The sequence below is a fragment of the Engystomops pustulosus genome, chromosome 1 (assembly GCF_040894005.1).
Source record: "Engystomops pustulosus chromosome 1, aEngPut4.maternal, whole genome shotgun sequence".
Lineage (NCBI taxonomy): Eukaryota > Metazoa > Chordata > Amphibia > Anura > Leptodactylidae > Engystomops > Engystomops pustulosus.
In genome coordinates this window covers 172,101,795-172,120,158 of record NC_092411.1, presented here as the reverse complement: position 1 = coordinate 172,120,158, position 18,364 = coordinate 172,101,795, and the positions used below count along the sequence as shown (strand labels likewise).

At 43.6% G+C, this 18,364-nt stretch overlaps 1 protein-coding gene across 5 annotated transcripts in view; it reads left to right on the top strand.

Moving 5' to 3' along the window:
- Positions 1 to 18,364, top strand: part of ADAMTS10 (ADAM metallopeptidase with thrombospondin type 1 motif 10) — a 296,280-nt gene that overhangs the window by 212,322 nt on the left and 65,594 nt on the right. For all 5 annotated transcript variants that reach the window (XM_072113884.1, XM_072113881.1, XM_072113882.1 and 2 more), the window contains 3 exons: positions 4,943 to 5,076; positions 12,900 to 13,023; positions 15,183 to 15,263. In XM_072113884.1, the coding sequence (XP_071969985.1) occupies positions 4,943 to 5,076; positions 12,900 to 13,023; positions 15,183 to 15,263 (339 nt within the window). The remainder of the gene's footprint in view (positions 1 to 4,942; positions 5,077 to 12,899; positions 13,024 to 15,182; positions 15,264 to 18,364) is intronic.

The following is an 18,364-nucleotide window of genomic DNA, read 5'->3' as shown; positions in this document are numbered from 1 at the left end:
TATGAGATGTCTCCCACCCTTGATCTTAGAAAGTTGTGTATTTGATGGTATGTGAACTCGATATTTCTGTTTATGGAGAATTTTGTCTTAAGCTCTTCCATTGAACACCATCTGGGTTCCGTTTCATGAATGAGGTCTCCCACCTTGGCTACCCCCGACTCCTTCCAAGGTTTGTAAAGCGTGCTTTCTTTCCCTGGCATAAATTCTTTGTGGTTCCAAAGTGGCATGTGTTTAGACAGCAAGAATGGTAATTGATATAGCTTCCTCACCTCTTTCCACACTGCCAACATGTCTCGTATCACTAAAGATTGCCTTGCTATTGGGAGTCTTTTCAAGAAACTGGTATGGAGCAATGTCACCAAATCATTTGGTGCCACCAGCTCTTTTTCCAATCTCGTATTGGAGTATTTGGCCGTGTCATTGACCCAGTCCACTACATGTCTGAACAGACAAGCTAGATTATAACCTCTTATATTTGGTAGGTTTATACCCCCTTCCCATTTACTAAGCATCATTTTCTTAGCCGTGATCCTGGGTCTCTTCCCCCTCCACAGGAATGTTTTGAAGGCTTTTGTTAACTTGTTCAGTGTGTGTCAAAAGGACTGGGATAGTTTGTAGGGGGTAAGGGAGTCTCGGAAAAGAGATCATTTTTATTAGATGGCCTCGTCCTAACATGGTCAACGGGAGCTGCTGCCACCTTTCTAACTCTTTCACTATTTTTTCGAGGAGGGAAGTGTAGTTTAGTTTGTATATCTGTTCAGATGTCAATAAGTCAGATGTGAGTGTGCCCTTTTTATGTGTATGCCTGGGGGTAGCCAGTTGACATTAGACCTCTCTGGTTTCAGCTCTAGAATTTCACTCTTTGCTACGTTGATGGTGAATCCTGCAATGTCACTAAATCGCTCAGTATGGCTTAACACCTTCCCTAAATATAGTTCTGGGTTGGAGAAAAATAAAACTGTCATCTGCAAAGAACGCCTGTTTCACGGATTCTTTTCCTATTTTAATGCCCTCATAAAGCGAGGCTCCAGCGCCAAATTGAACAGTAAGGGCAATAGAGGGCAGCCCTGACGTGTACCCTTATGCAGTCTGAATGGTGAAGACAGGAATCCTGGTGTATGTATCCTTGCCATCGGGTCCTTGTATAAACCCCTTAGGAGGGTGCAAAATTTTCCTGAGAATCCGTATCTATTGAGGACTGTCCACAACCAGGGCCATCTTATGTTATCTAAGGCTTTTTCTGCATCTAATGTCACCAAAGCCGGATGCTCCCCTGGCTGTGGACTATTCTTCACTCTATCCAAGATTGTCAGTACCTTGCGTATATTGGATACTGCTGCCCTTCCTTTAATGAAACATACTTGGGATTCCCCCACCAATGTTGGCATGCAGAGCGACAATCTATCTGCCATTATTTTTGACAGAATTTTGATGTCCTGATCTATCAGGGATATCGGGCGGTAGGAGCCTGGATCTAGAAGGTCTTTCCCATCTTTGGGTATTAATTTTATATAAGCTGTCTTAGAGTGTAGAGGGAGTTTACCGTGCTGGAGAATTCTGTTATAGTATGGCGCCAATGCGGGGATTATTTGTTTTTTTAGTGCCTTGTAAAATTCTGAGGTGTACCCATCAGGTCCCGGGGCTTTTCCATTTTTTAGTGCGTTGATCACCCTACCTACTTCTTCCTCTGTGATGTCTTGATTCAGCGTGTCTAGCTGGTCTTGCCTGAGTGCGGGTAATTTAACAGCATCTAGGAACTTTTCAGCTTCACCTGTCCCTCGCTTATTGTCTTTGTATAGTGCGGCATAGTACTCTTTGAAGGCCTCGTTCACCTCTTTGGGGGAAGAGAGTACCCTTCCTGAGCCATTCCAGACCGCCGGAATGTGGTTTGGTTTAAATCTCCCCTTTGCTAACCTGGCTAATAGTTTTCCTGACTTGTTTCCAAAGCGGAAAAGCTCTGCCTCATATGGCTTTCGGTACTGTTCCTCTTTCTCATCCAGCCAGAGAGAGTCCATGATTTTGAGTACTTCAAAAGAGTCTTTGATGAAGGCTGGAGTTCTAGTAACAAAAGGTTGGTGGATAGTATCAAGCCACGTAGATGTGCCAAAGTACCATAAAGATGTCTTCCCCCCACCAATTCGTTCTATCATATCTGGAACTGGTTCTCTTCTAGAATTCACTACTACGTGGCTTGATACTATCCTCCAATCTTTTGTTACTAGAACTCCAGCCTTCATCAAAGACTCTTTTGAAGTACTCAAAATCATGGACTCTTTTGTTTGGAAAACTAACTTTTACTGGGTGACATGTGATGTGGTTTCATTATACACTTGTATCCCCCACCGTCTAGCTATTCAAGCTATAGGGTATCATCTTGAAAGTATAGCCTCTTTCCCAAATTTCAAATTTCATATATTTTGGATGTGTTGCAATTTTTACTAACTAATAATTATTTCTCCTTTGATCATGATTTTTTTTACAGAAACAGGGTTGCCCTATGGGCACTAGGTTTTCACCTTCTTTAGCTAACCTGTTTATGACATGGTTTGAAGAATATTTAGTTTTTTCTGAAAGTAATCCTTTCTCTCATTGTATTGAAAATTACTGTCGTTTTATACATGACTGTCTCATAATTTGGTCTGGTGAGGAAAGAAATATAACTTATTTTGTAGAATATCTCAACACAAATGAATACAACATATGCTTCACCTACACCTTTTCCTCCACCACCATTTCTTTTCTGGATTTATGCTTAACAGCTGATTTTCAAAATCAGAAAGTAACATGGATTTGTATCGAAAACCTACTGCGGGCAACACTCTTTTACATGCCACCAGCTGCCATCCTCCTCATGTGCTCAGAAACTTGCCCAAAGGTGAGTTCATCCGGGCTAAGCGCATCTGTACACAGGAGGATCAATATCAACTCACATCTGCTTTAATATCTCAACGATTGTCTGATAGGGGATACAACAGAACTCATATAAAACATACAAAAGACCATCTACAACACAAAACTAGAGCCCAGTTATTATACACTGATCGCTCCTCCACCAATGTAAAAAATACAAGTAAAAACGATAATGTCACTAATCAAGTTACTTTTTCAACAGATTTTACATGTCAATACAACCAAGTGGTGGAAATTATGAGGAAACATCTTCCTATTTTGTTTCAGGATCCTATCCTGTTTGACATACTTAAAACTGGTTGTCGTTTCTCAGCTACAAACTCAGCCACGCTCAGGTGACTTGTTATCTCCCAACTTATTCAGTTCTACCAGCCCTCATCAAACAAGGGTAGTTATAAATGTGCTTCCACTCGTTGTTCTGTATGCAAATACATACAAAAAACGCATACGGTTTCTTCTGTGTCCACTAACACTAACTACAAAAACTCTTTTATTAATTGCAATACCACTTACGTGGTGTACTCTATTGTGTGCACCAGTTGTTCTCTGCAATACATCGGTAGCACAAAACGTGTCCTTAAACATAGAATTGCAGAACACACATCAGGAGCACGAGTAACATCAGCTTCTTCTTTAAACATGTCGCACACATGCATCTGTTTCCAGACATTGTAAAGAAATCCATAATGGAGATACCTCATGTCATGCCCGCCCCCAAAGTGGCAGAGATTTGATTAAAGCTCTTCGTAATAGAGAGGCTGAGGCCCCTTCCACACTTGAGTTTTTCACGCGCGTTTTCTGCGCATGCTTATGACGCGCAGAACTTGCATTGCACTCTGACCCATTGTAATCAATGGGTCTTTTCAGACTCTACTGTACTTTTGCAGGTCATGCGCGTGAAAAACGCACCATACAAGTCTATGGAGATGCATCAAAAACGCATTGCACTCTGAGACACTTGCAAGTGCAATGCATTTTTCACGCAGCAATTGCCATAGAAAAGATAGAGCTCAGTCCTGAGTCCTTTCACGCGCATTACCTGCGCGTGAAAAACGAATTGAAATTGCATTGAAAATGCGCGTGAAAACTGATTGAACTCTGATGAAAAATGTCAGTTTTTCACTGACCAAGCCCTGATCGCACCCTGATCAAACTCTGACGTGATCTGCAACACAAGTGTAGAAGGGGCCTTACTGGATACTTACCATGAAAACCAGAAGTCCACAGGGTTTAAATCTCAAAAATGATTTGATGTATATGTATTGACTTATATTAGCTCTGATATTTTGTATCCTCTACTGTGTCTTTTGTTTTTTCCTTGTTTCTGATCACATTCGGATGTAATCAATGACATGCATGTCTCCCACTTCCGTTTCCTTTTATACAAACCATTGTGACTTTCAAATATAGACTATGATTAAGAGCATGTTATAGCTCGAAACTAGTCAGTTTTTCTTGCCTTGGTACCTTTATTAACTTTTTAAAAGATGAAATAAAATGTGAAGTTTTACTTCAACCACCATTTGGATTCATGCCTGCCTGGTTGCTGGATTCACCATTTCCCTCGCTGCAAAAGTTCTAGTAAATGTTCTGGTGATGCAATGGCATCCCCAATCCATAAGTTTGCAGATTGTCAATAGCTATGGAGCCATTGTGGCTTGTAAGAGCATAAATAATATTTTCCAGTTTACTGAAATATATCAAAATAAAGACTTGTATGACAGAAGGAGAAGTTTCTGTCATACATTCTCACTTACTTAACTCCAGGTCTCTTCTATTTTTTCCCTCTGGTGATATTCACTTGAATGGGACTAGCACAGCAGTAACCATAATTTTCCTGTACAAAGAAAAAGAAGTAAAGGGAATTAGACATCTTATAATATTTACATGCCCCATAAAGAGATTTTACTAAGCACTCCGGTCCACTACTAGAGTTGTCTTTTAAATTACCTTTTTTGTCTACAAAAATTAGCATATTAATTTAAAATGTATCTTGTATTTCTCTACAATGTTGCTCCACTTACAATTGCAGGAGGTGTAAAGGCATGTTCTCTGAACTGCTTAGCTGAAGGATTCAATTTCTACACTGAAAGGGCAGCAGCAGTAATAGATGGAACTCCATGCCGACCTGAATCCTATGATGTTTGTGTTAATGGGGAGTGTAAGGTATGTAATTTTTAGTGGTACAAGGAAATTATATATAGAGCATTGTAACTTACCTCTGATATATATTTGTTGTCAATGGCCTCCTTCCTTCTAAAGTCAACATGTAAAATTATGCTAATGAGCTAGAGAGAGAGGTGCTTCCATATATGTGTTTCCATCTATTGTTATCCTGTTGGTATTGCCTGTGCTAGAAATAAGGTGACAAAGAAACTTCCAACAAACTTATTGGCCAGAGATTAAAGTGGTTGACCACTTTACCTCAAGTATTTTGTAATGTGGGTGTAAGTGTGGGGAGCAGGATTTTAGGTAATTTACCAATATGCACCGCTTTCTTGATATTTGTAAGGTGAAGCCTCCTGTCTTTTACTTTTTACCAGCCAGACATTCCTGTTCATAAAATTGGCTGCAAATGGAGGGTCTTGTCATCTCCCAACTGTCCATGAACAATCGCTAGTATCTAGAGAGCAGAGCAGAACTTTTAATAGATGTGTATTAGTAAATTATCTAATATCCTGTCCCCCACACTTACATACACACATTACAAAAAACATCAAGTAATGTTTTCGAAATCTTTAAAAAAAAGTTGAAGTTTTTAAAGAAATACAAAAAATGTAAAGAAAGCAATTTTCAGGTTGTGTTTTCCTTGTTTGTTATATTACATAAACTACTTTGCAATGTTTAAGGAAAATGTTATTATTTATTTCTATGTTTTACAGACTGTACGTAAAACCATTGTATTCTGATCCCGCAGTCATGTTTCCTTATTTTTAATGAAAAATATTTTACAGGTTACAAAGAGGTAGAAAGTTTTTTGATTTCAGGATTAGATTGATTGTTTTGCATATACCAGCATAGAAGCCAAGACAAAGAATTGGAGGAGATTTGTAAATACATCTTTTATGTAGCTCTTTTTATTTTGAAGGTATTGGAGCAATAAATAACATTAATGTATCTATACAGAGATTAAAAAAATAATTCTATTTAACCAGGTCACACCTGGTGAATTGCTAAATGCCATATGGCACATCACAATCATGAAACCTTCATGCTGTTTTACAAATAAGAAAAAAAATAACAATAGCAAAGCAAATTGGTGCTTGTGGTTAACATTCTGAACCAAACATTACTTTCCCAAGGAAACTTTGTGGATCTTCTCTCTAATCTAAAGGTTAGAGATGAGCGAGCACTAAAATGCTCGGGTACTCGTTATTCGAGACGAACTTTTCCCGATGCTCGAGTGCTTGTCTCGAATAACGAGCCCCATTGAAGTCAATGGGAAACTCGAGCATTTTTCAAGGGGACCAAGGCTCTGCACAGGGAAGCTTGGCCAAACACCTGGGAACCTCAGAAAAGGATGGAAACACCATGGAAATGGACAGGAAATAGCAGGGGCAGCATGCATGGATGCCTCTGAGGCTGCTTAATCGCACCATTATGCCAAAATTATGGGCAACAGCATGGCCATGACAGAGTGACCGAATGAGGCTAGATAGCATCTAAAACATCCAATAATTGACCCTGACACTATAGGGGACGGCATGCAGAGGCATCGGCAGCAATGGCAGGCTAGAGAGTCTCATGGCGACATACCCTAAATGGACTCAGGTTTCATCAAAGGAGGTGAAATGATTTCCTATGTGAACAAAAGGTTGACGGTATATTTAGTCGATAAACAGCATGGTGGCGACATAGTGACCAAGTTCCATAACGTATCTGGTGAAACACCCGAAAAATGAGCCTGACACAGCTCTTTTGATAAGGGGACGACATGTGGAGGCAGCCATGGAGACAACTTCCATGATTAAGAGCGACAGTATGGGGCATTCATATTGCGCTGCTATGATTGCCACTTCAGGTCTCCAGCATGGCGACGACAGATGGGCCGAGTTCCACTATGTATCTGGTGAAACACCTGAAAATTCTGCCTGACACAGCTCGTTTGATAAGGAGATGATGTGCTGCATATCCTCTCGTGCTCCAGCGTCTGGGGTATAGAGAGTTGAAATGAGACATTGGTGGACGCTGTGGAGGATCGTGGAGGCAAAATGGACAGGAAACAGCAGGGGCAGCATGCATGGATGCCTCTGAGGCTGCCTAATCTTGGGATGGAGCTGGCGGTCCACTGCCAGGCGAGCTTTCGCCTGTCCAAGCCCCTGTCTCTCGGCTCCTCCCCACCCAAAATGGGCCTGGGGGCCAGAAGCGTTTACTTTGAAAAAATTATAATTTTCAAATCAGGCTGGGTCGTTTGAATATTTCACCTAGGAATAATGGAATAGCATAGTGGTTCTATTTTTAATTGTTTTTACGGAAATGGTTCCATGATTAAGAGCGACAGTATGGGGCATCCATATTGCGCTGCTATGATTGCAACTTCAGGTCTCCAGCATGGCGGCGACAGATGGGCCGAGTTCCACTATGTGTCTGGTGAAACACCTGAAAATTCTGCCCGACACAGCTCGTTTGATAAGGGGACGATGTATGGAGGCAGTGAACTAGTAGTAGATTAAAGGTGCTGCAGTTAAAACTATGTTAGTTGGATCTTGGGATGGAGCTGGCGCTCCGCTGCCAGGCGAGCTTTCGCCAATCCAAGCCCCTGTCTCTAGGCTACTCCCCAAACAGCACTTCTAAGAACCTTTTGTATAAGATCAAGTGTAGTAGCGTTCTCATAAGTTTAGGATATGGCGGGTGAGGGGAATGTAAACAGATGCGCAAGAAGCGCTAAAATAATATTGGTAAATGATAAAAGTTTGCCAGTATATTTTGTGGATTACACAGCAGGGTGGCGACAAAGTTAACAAGTTTGATGTGGAATCCATGAAAACAACCCAAAATTCTGCCTGACACAGTTCGTTTGATAAGGAGACCATGTATGGAGGCAGCTATATGGACGACTTTTGGAGGCAGCTATGGCGATGACGTGTGGAGGTAGCAATGGAGACAACGTGTGGAGCCAGCTAAAAAGACGACATGTGGAGGCTGCTATGGAGACAATTTAATTTGGATAGTGCCTGTATGTGGCAGTCCAAAAAAGTTTTCAAACCAGAGGAGTAGGTAGGTGGTCCTCCAGAAAAATTAAAAATAGATTGAGTGCCTGTATGTGGCACTCCCAAAAATTGCTTAAAACAGAGGACCGGGTAGGTGGCCCTCCAGAAAAAATCAAATACATAGAGTACTATAGCTAGAGCCAGTTGGCCCTGGCAAAAAATACGCAGTTTCCTATGCTTTAGTGTACAAAGAGGAGGAGAAGGAGAACAATGAGGAGGAGGAGTGCATACATTATTCAGGATGAGCTTCTTTCACCTAGTGGAGAATGAAAATCCGGAGAAATCCAGGCTTTATTCATCTTGATAAGCGTCAGCCTGTCAGTCGACAGGCGTGTACGCTTATCGGTGATGATACCACCAGCTGCACTGAAAACCCGCTCGGACAACACGCTAGCGGCAGGGCAGGCAAGAACCTCCAAGGCGTACAGCGCCAGTTCGTGCCACATGTCCAGCTTTGAAACCCAGTAGTTGTAGGGAGCTGTGTGATCATTTAGGACGATGGTATGGTCAGCTACGTACTCCCTCACCATCTTTCTGTAAAGATCAGCCCTACTCTGCCGAGACTGGGGACAGGTGACAGTGTCTTGTTGGGGTGACATAAAACTGGCAAAGGCCTTGTAAAGCGTACCCCTGCCAGTGCTGGAAAAGCTGCCTGCTCGCCTACTCTCCCTCGCTACTTGTCCCGCAGAAGTACGCCCTCTGCCGCTAGCGCTGTCAGAAGGGAAATACTGTTTCAGCTTGTGCACCAGGGCCTGCTGGTATTCATGCATTCTCACACTCCTTTCCTCTCCAGGGATGAGAGTGGAAAGATTTTGCTTGTACCGTGGGTCCAGGAGAGTGAATACCCAGTAATCGGTGCTGGAATAAATTCTTTGAACGCGAGGGTCACGGGATAGGCAGCCTAGCATGAAATCTGCCATATGTGCCAGAGTCCTAACGCGCAAGAATTCACTCCCCTCACTGGCCTGACTGCCCATTTCCTCCTCCTCCAACTCCTCTTCTTCTGCCCATACACGCTGAACAGTGAAGGACTCAACAATGGTCCCCTCTTCTGTCTCGCCAACATTCTCCTCCACTTCCTCCTCATCCTCCTCCACCTCCACCTCCTCCGATATGCGCTGAGAAACAGACCTAAGGGTGCTTTGGCTATCAACAAGGGAATCTTCTTCCCCCGTCTCTTGTGACGAGCACAAAGCTTCAGACTTCATGCTGATCAGAGAGTTTTTCAACAGGCCAAGCAGCGGGATGGTGAGGCTGATGATGGCGGCATTGCCACTGACCATCTGTGTTGACTCCTCAAAGTTACTCAGCACCTGACAGATATCAGACATCCACGTCCACTCCTCATTGTAGACTTGAGGAAGCTGACTGACCTGACTACCAGTTCTGGTGGAAGTTGACATCTGGCAGTCTACAATCGCTCTGCGCTGCTGGTAAACTCTGGATAACATGGTTAATGTTGAATTCCACCTCGTGGGCACGTCGCACAACAGTCGGTGAGCGGGCAGTTGGAGGCGGCGCTGCGCTGCCCTGAGAGTGGCAGCATCTGTGCTGGACTTCCTGAAATGTGCACAGATGCGGCGCACCTTCGTGAGCAAATCAGACAGATTGGGGTATGTCTTGAGGAAACGCTGAACTATGAGATTCAACACATGGGCCAGGCATGGCACATGTGTCAGTCTGCCGAGTTGCAGAGCCGCCACCAGGTTACGGCCGTTGTCACACACAACCATGCCTGGCTTCAGGTTCAGCGGTGCCAGCCACAGATCAGTCTGCGCCGTGATGCCCTGTAATAGCTCTTGGGCGGTGTGCCTTTTATCGCCTAGGCTCAGCAGTTTGAGCACCGCCTGCTGTTGCTTAGCGATGGCACTGCTGCTGTGCCTAGAGCTAGCGGCTGATGGCGCCATGCCCACGGATGGTAATTCGGAGGAGGAGGAGGTGGAGGAGGGGTGGGAGGAGGAGGAGGCATAGTAGGCCTTTGAGACCTGGACTGAGGTAGGCCCCGCAATCCTCGGCGTCGGCAGTATATGAGCAGCCCCAGGGTCAGACTCGGTCCCAGCCTCCACCAAGTTAACCCAATGTGCCGTCAGCGATATATAGTGGCCCTGCCCGGCAGCAGTCGTCCACGTGTCCGTGGTCAGGTGGACCTTGTCAGAAACGGCGTTGGTCAGGGCACGGATGATGTTCTCTGACATGTGCTTGTGCAGGGCTGGGACGGCACATCGGTAAAAGTAGTGGCGGCTGGGGACCGAATACCGAGGGGCGGCCGCCGCCATGAGGTTTCGAAAGGCCTCGGTCTCTACCAGCCTATAGGGCAGCATCTCCAGGCTAAGCAACTTGGAGATGTGGACGTTGAGGGCTTGGGCGTGTGGGTGGGTTGCGCTATACTTCCTTTTTGCACTCCAGCGTCTGGGGTATGGAGAGCTGAACGCTGGTGGATGCTGTGGAGGATCGTGGAGGCAAAGATGGGGTTTTCGCATGGGAGGTGTTTGGGCCGCGGTCCTGGGCAGGGGGCTGACTAGCAGATGACACAGGGGAAGGAGCAGTGGTGTGCCGGCCGGAGGTGAACGGGCTTGGTGCCATTGAGTGGGTTGTTTAGCATTCATATGCCTGCGCATACTGGTGGTAGTTAAGCTAGTAGTGGTGGAACCCCTGCTGATCATGGTTTGGCAAAGGTTGCACACCACAGTCCGTCGGTCATCCGGTGTTTCTTTAAAGAACCTCCAGACTTCTGAAAATCTAGTCCTCGCCACGGGAGCTTGACTACGGGCAACATTTGGTGCTGATGCACCAGCTCTGGCCCTGCCTCTCCGTCTGGCCCCACCACTGCCTCTTCCAACCTGTTCTGCTATAGGACTCGCCTACGTCTCAGAAGCACTGTGTTCACCCGGCCTATCAACCCAGCTTGGGTCTGTCAACTCATCATCCTCCGATCCCTCAGTCTGCTTCCCCCTCGGACTTCCTGCCCTGACAACAACTTCACCACTGTCTGACAACCGTGTCTCCTCATCGTCCGACACCTCTTTACACACTTCTTCCACTACGTCAATAATGTCATCATCACCCACAGACTGCGACTGGTGGAAAACCTGGGCATCGGAAAATTGCTCAGCAGCAACCGGACAAGTGGTTTGTGACTGTGGGAAGGGTCCAGAAAACAGTTCCTCAGAGTATGCCGGTTCAAATGCCAAATTTTGCTGGGAGGGGGCAGACTGGGGGGGAGGAGGCTGAGGTGCAGGAGCGCTAATTTCGGTGACATGGGTGGACTGCGTGGAAGACTGACTGGTGGACAAATGGCTAGAAGCATTGTCCGCAATCCACGACATCACCTCTTCGCACTGTTCTGGCCTCAACAGTGCTCTACCAAGAGTCCCAGTAACTTGAGACATGATGAACCTAGGGAGTGTAGCTCTGCGGCGTTCCCCTGCTCCCTCATCAGCAGGTGGTGTCTCACCCCGCCCAGGACCACGGCCTCTGACCCCTGCAGTAGTTGGACGCCCACGCCCTCGTCATCTACCCCTAGCCCTCGGGTTAAACATTTTCCAAATTAAAGTGTAAACTTAATTTTTTTTTTTTTATTTTTTTTTTTAACAAAACGATGCTATCCTATTGCTATGGCTAGTTTCTAACCTACACTGACAGCACACAACTGGATTTTGTGCTGTGCCTGATGACTTTGAGCTATAAAATGAAATAAAGGTAAAAAATAAATAAATCAGCAGACTCTGCCTAATTCTAATCAAACCCCTAATAAATTGTCCCACTTCGGTGTTTGAGGTGGATATGCGTGTCACTAAGAGCTAAACACAACGGTCGCAGGTCTCCCAGCAAATTCCTCACAATATGGTACTAGCTGCACTACTAATGCCAGCAAGCCCAACCACAAGCAAACAAAAAAAAGGAAAATATAACGCTATTGTAGGCCTAAGTAAGCCGTTGGGGTTCTCCTATGGCTATTTTGTAGCCTACACTGAAAGCACACTGCTTTGCAAGATGAGTTTGAGCTATAAAATGAAATAAAGGTAAAAAAAAAAATAAATCAGCAGACTGTGCCTAATTCTAATCAAACCCCTAATAAATTGTCCCACTTTGGTGTTTGAGGTGGATATGTGTGTCACTAAGAGCTAAACACAACGGTAGCAAGTCCCCCTGCAAATTCCTCACAATATGGTACTAGCTGCACTACTAGTGCCAGCAAGCCCAGCCACAAGCAAATAAAAAAAAAAAAATGTATAACGTTATTGTAGCCCTAAGAAGGGCTGTTGGGTTCTTGTAGAATCACTCCTGCCTAACACTATTCTAATAGAACACCCTAACGCTTTCCCTGACCAGCAGCAGCTCTCTCCCTAGCGGCATCCAGACACAGAATGATCCGAGCAGCGCGGGCAGGGGCTAGTCTATTCCAGGGTCACCTGATCTGGCCAGCCAACCACTGCTATCGACGTGTAAGGGTACCACGTCATGCTGGGTGGAGTGCAGAGTCTCCTGGCTTGTGATTGGCTCTGTTTCTGGCCGCCAAAAAGCAAAACGGCGGGAGATGCCATTTTCTCGAGCGGGAGAAGTATTCGTCCGAGCAACGAGCAGTTTCGAGTACGCTAATGCTCGAACGAGCATCAAGCTCGGACGAGTATGTTCGCTCATCTCTACTAAAGGTATATCTTGTTTTGTGGAGCCACACATATATTTTGTTTAGTGCTACTGCTATATCAACTGAAAAAAAAAACTATATTTTTTATTTTAATATACAAAATGGAAACTTCTCAATTTATTTACTATAAGCATGTGGGCTGTGATCGAATTCTGGGATCTGATGCCAGAGAAGACAAATGTCGAGTGTGTGGTGGTGATGGAAATACATGTGAGACAATTGAGGGAATCTTCAACCAATCCCTACATGAGACAGGTAAGAAAATAGTCGACATAAAGAATCACATCTAGTTGCTAAATTGTGGATTGCCTGTGTGTCTTTTTTTAGTAGAGCCTTACCATCACAATAGTTGACAGGCTACTTCCCTAATCTGAAAAGAGGAACCATATTCACACTGAATATGGCAGTATAATGAGAAAAGTTGCATCTGCAATGGTGTCAATCATAATCACTATTGACCTCTGAATTTTTGTTGATTGAGTAACACTTTTATTAGAGTTTAAGGTGAAGCATTTCTGGAGTGGATCACCCACTTCAATAGATCTAAAAATACAATAGTACATATGCTATACAAACATTGTTATCAAACTAGTATATGGGGAACATTTACTAAGGTCTTTGCACCAGTTTTCTGTCAGACTTTGCACATTCTTTCCAGCATAAAATGCTTGCACAGGTATTTAAGAAGTGTCTGCATTACAAATGTGTCGCACGTGACTGTTTTGTTATGCATCTGCAATAGGCACCATGCAACATAAATCAGGGGGTGTTCCGGTGCTTGACCGTGTTCAGACCGTGCTGCAGATTTAACATGCAAAGTCTGTTGCACGCCCTATGTTAAAGAGAACCCGTCATGCAAAATAACCCCCTCAACTAAATATATTTTCATAAACTGCCATTAGAGAGCATTGCCTCTATCCCTTCATTGTCCCTCTACATGCCTGTAAACCTAAGCAATGAGGTCCTAAAGCTGTATGCAAATGACCTGTGAAATGTCCAATGAAGTATTAGCATATTCAAGCTGTCCACTCTATTCATGAGTGGGAGGTACAGCCACACCCCCAGTGCATGACTGACAGCCTGTATAATGATGTGAGGCTGTATAATGATGTGCTTCCTGGTGCTGGTGGCCACGCCCCCTGCAGCCTGTGTGTGTGTATAGGAGAGATACAGCAGCTCCAGGCAGCCATGTTACAGCAGAACATGTCAGATTCATGTGTAGCTGATGTCTGTGTCTCTCACCTGTATATTAGGAGGATGCAGCATGTCAGCAGATGCAGCACACACACTAGCCATGCTTTACTATACATTACACACAGACATGAGCAGGGGGAGGAGAGGGGAGGGGTAACAGGAGTGACATCACTGCCTCTGACCATGTGACCAGCCTCATTTATATGATAAAGAATAGATGATTTTATAATGATTAATGTATGAAATAACTAGATAAAGGCTGGGATGGGATCCTTGTGAGCTGCTCCAACAGGAAGAGGTGACAGGACTAGTGACACAGACCTGATGACAGGTGTCCTTTAAAGGTGCACCACAAAGAAGTTGGTGAACTCTGTTGGGCCAGTGCAGCGAAGCTAGAGATTCATGATTTCTGGTGTTCTTAATGAATCTGTCACACCGAGCATTATACACGGCCAGAGCACTTTTAGTGCAGTTTCCTACATTCTTATTAAAAGTGTCCCATGGTCTTTATAGGTTCTAACACTGAATATCAGTTACCTTTAAGTTTCACTAAAGAGAATGGTTTCTTTAACTCATATTGGTTCTTTAGGCTTTGTTATATTCTCCATTTAGAAGAAGAAAATCTGTAATCCCACTTTACCAGCACTGACTCAACACAATGGGGGTCATTTACTAAGGGCCCAATTCGCGTTTTCCCGACGTGTTACCTGAATATTTCCGATTTGCCCCGATTTCCCCTGAATTGCCCCGGGATTTTGGTGCACGCGATCGGATTGTGGCGCATCGGCGCTGGTATGCACGCAACGGAAATCGGGGGGCGTGGCCGAACAAAAACCCGACGGATTCGGAAAAACCGCGGAGCTTGCACTTACCTTCACTCAGCCCGGCTCGGTGTATTCCAGTGCATTCCAATGCTTTTCAGCGCAGCAGGTGGACGGCGGAGGAACTACCTTAATGAATCCCGGCCGGACCCAAATCCAGCGCAGAAAACGCGCCACTGGATCGCGAATGGGCCGGATAAGCAAATCTGCCCCACTGAATAATAGTCATGACCAATATTTAGGTTCCTGTCAAGAATATGAAGCCAGAGATTTCGCACTCATACCACAAATACAGAAATTTGTGATATGAGTGAGTAAACTCTGCGTGACTGTTGAAATGTTATATTCAAAATCTTTTTTTAACCTTATTACTTTTCTCTCCTTAACCAACTTATCAAGGTTATGAGGAGGTAGTCTGGATTCCCAAAGGTTCTGTCCACATTGATGTTCGTCAGCTCAATATATCGCAAAACCACCTGGGTGAGTAGAATGAAAACATAGACAGTAAAAGCATGGAAAGATTTTTCATCACACTCGAGCCCTGAAATAGGCTAATTCTAGAATTCCAATAATGCCAGAAAAGCAAAATCTCGACCAGGCCCCTACTTTACTGTATTATCTAGAATAGATCTTTTAAAGGAGAATTGACACCTATTGGGCTTTCTGGGAGAAGGTGCGGTTTATTCATTTAACCCTCTCAAGTAATGCCGAGAGTTCATAGGAATGATGCATCATGAGGATACATTTGTTGCATTCAGTGTTGCCATAATGTTTTCAAACACAGTAGCCCTTCGAGTTCATTAGCATAATTTTAAAATCTGATTTTAGAAGGAAGGATGCCATGGATAACTAACAACAAGAAGTTAGTGTCCCTGGTTTATCCATCCTTGATTTTGATGGTAGATTTCCTTTAACCCCTTAACGACTTGGCCTTTTTTAGTTTTTTCACTTCCATTTTTCACTCCCCACCTTCAAAAATCTATAACTTTTTTATTTTTCCACATAAAGAGCTGTGTTATGGCTTAATTTCTGCGTAACAAATTGCACTTCGTAGTGACGGTATTTAATATTCCATGGTGCGTACAGGGAAGCAGGAAAAAAATTCCAAACGCAGTGAAAATGGTGAAAAAACACATTTGCAACGTTTTCTTGTGGGCTTGGATTTTACAGCTTTCACTGTGTGCCCCAAATGACATGTCTACTTTATTCTTTGGGTTGCTACGATTATGTGGATACCAAATTTATATAGGTTTTATAATGTTTTCATACATTTAAAAAAATTTAAACCTCCTGTACAAAATTTTTTTTTTTGATTTTGCCGTCTTCTGGCGGCAATAGCTTTTTCATACTTTGGTGTACGGAGCTGTGGGTGGTGTCATTTTTTGCGACTTTTGATGGCGTTTTCATTGCTATCATTTTTAGGACTGTGCGACCTTTTGATCACTTTTTATTATTTTTTTTATATTTTCCAAAATGGCAAAAAAATTTCATCTTTGAATTTGGATGCTATTTTCCGTTACGGGGTTAAACGCAGCAAAAAACGTTATTATATTTTGATAGATTGGACATTTTCAGACGCGGCGATATCTAATGTGTTTATGATTTTAACTGTTTATTAATATTAATATCAGTTCTAGGGAAAGGGGGGTGATTAGAATTTTTAGGTTTTTTTAATTATAATTTTTTTTTTTTACTTTTTTTACTTTTACTATTTTTCAGACTCCCTAGGGTACTTTAACCCTAGGTTGTCTGATCGATCCTACCATATACTGCCATACTGCAATATGGCAGTATATGGGGATTTTACTCCTCATTCATTACAATGTGCTGATAGCACATTGTAATGAATGGGTTAAAACGAGACAGCTTCGGGCCTCCGTGAGGCCCAAAGCTGTCATGGCAACGGATCACCGCTCCCCGTGACGTCATCGGGGAGCGATGATTCGCGGCAAGATGGCGGCGCCATCTTTCTGAAGCCTCCGGCAGCATTGCCGGCGGCGATCGTAGTGAAAGCACCCGCGATATGCAGCAAAGACTTACCGGCTATGGAGAGGGCTCAGCCCGCGAGCCCTCTCCATGCATCCGGACCCGGGAAGGGGTTAAACTTTTGCTATGTAGCAGACCAACAAGTTTTTGATATTTTTAATGTCAAAAGAAGGACTAGATATATTTCCTCTATAAGCAGTAAGGTATCTAACATTCTACCAAGAATTATGCTTAACATGATGGAAGTGAAATGGCTGATGAGGTTTAATGTAGATAAATGTAAGGTTATACACTTGGGCCATGGAAACAAAAAGGAGAATTTACCAAGTCAATTACTTGGTAAAACTACAGCTGAAAAAGATTTGTGGTATTTGTGGATGGTAAACTTAATTTTAGTGACTAGTGCCAGGCAGCTGCTAATAAATCAATTACAATTATGTGATGTATGAGAGGAATATATTTTCATCATAGGGGCATAGTTTGGCCCTTATACAAATCCCTGTTTAAACCCCATATGGGATATTGTGTACAGTTTTGGGCACCAGCGTGTTAAAAGAACATGGTAGAATTGAAATGGGTGCAGAGGAGAGCAATGAAGATTTTTAGGGGAATGGGGGAGACTAGAATACAAAGATAGATTCCTAAATTCGGGATTATTCAGATTCAGAAAAAAGACAGCTGAGGGGAACCTCATTACAATGTACAAATACCTAAGTGGCCAGCAAAACAGGGCATCATCTATGCTAAGAGGAGAGGTGGTTCTACCATGACCATAGAATGGGATTCATTACTGTAAGAGCAGTGAGACTATAGAAGTGTCTGCCACCGGAGGTTTTAATGGTGGACTCTATGTACATGTTCAAGAAAAGCCTGGATGCCTTTCCGGAGAGAAAAAATATGACAGGTTATGGGTGAAAAACATTTGCTTAATTCTTAAAGGGAACCTGTCACCAGGAGAACCATTTTTAGCACTCCCCCAGTCCCTACATAACATAGTACATACACTGCCAAAGTGTTTTTGTATAAAAAATAGGTTTTACAGAAAAAAAGATATGTTATATTGTACCTTTCATTAGCATCTGATGGGTGACTAGGCAGTCGCCAATTAGGAGGGGCTGGAAAGGAGCAGTTTCCCCCCCCCCCCACCCTTGGGAAAAATGTGACCTTTTCAAATATATGAATAACTCCCAACACTAGGGATTGGCTGTAGAGGAGCAGGGGGCGTCGCTAAGCCAAGTGATGGGTGTTTTCATATATTTGAAAAGGTCACATTGAGAAGCTGTTCCCCACGGGTGGGGGGGAACTGCTCCTTTCCAGACCCTCCCAAAAGGCAACTGCCTAGTCACAAGGTAGATGCTAATGAAAGGTACAATATAACATATCTTTTTTTCTGTAAAACCAATTTTTAATACAAAAACACTTTGGCAGTGTATGTACTATGCTCTGTGGGGACTGGGGGAGTGCTAAAAATGGGTCTCCTGGTGACAGGTTCCCTTTAAAGGTTGGACCTTTGTCTTTTTCAACTATGATACTATGAATGCTCAGAATAGGTTAAAATATGTGCAACTGGGTTAACAATTGGCTTTGTGATATAA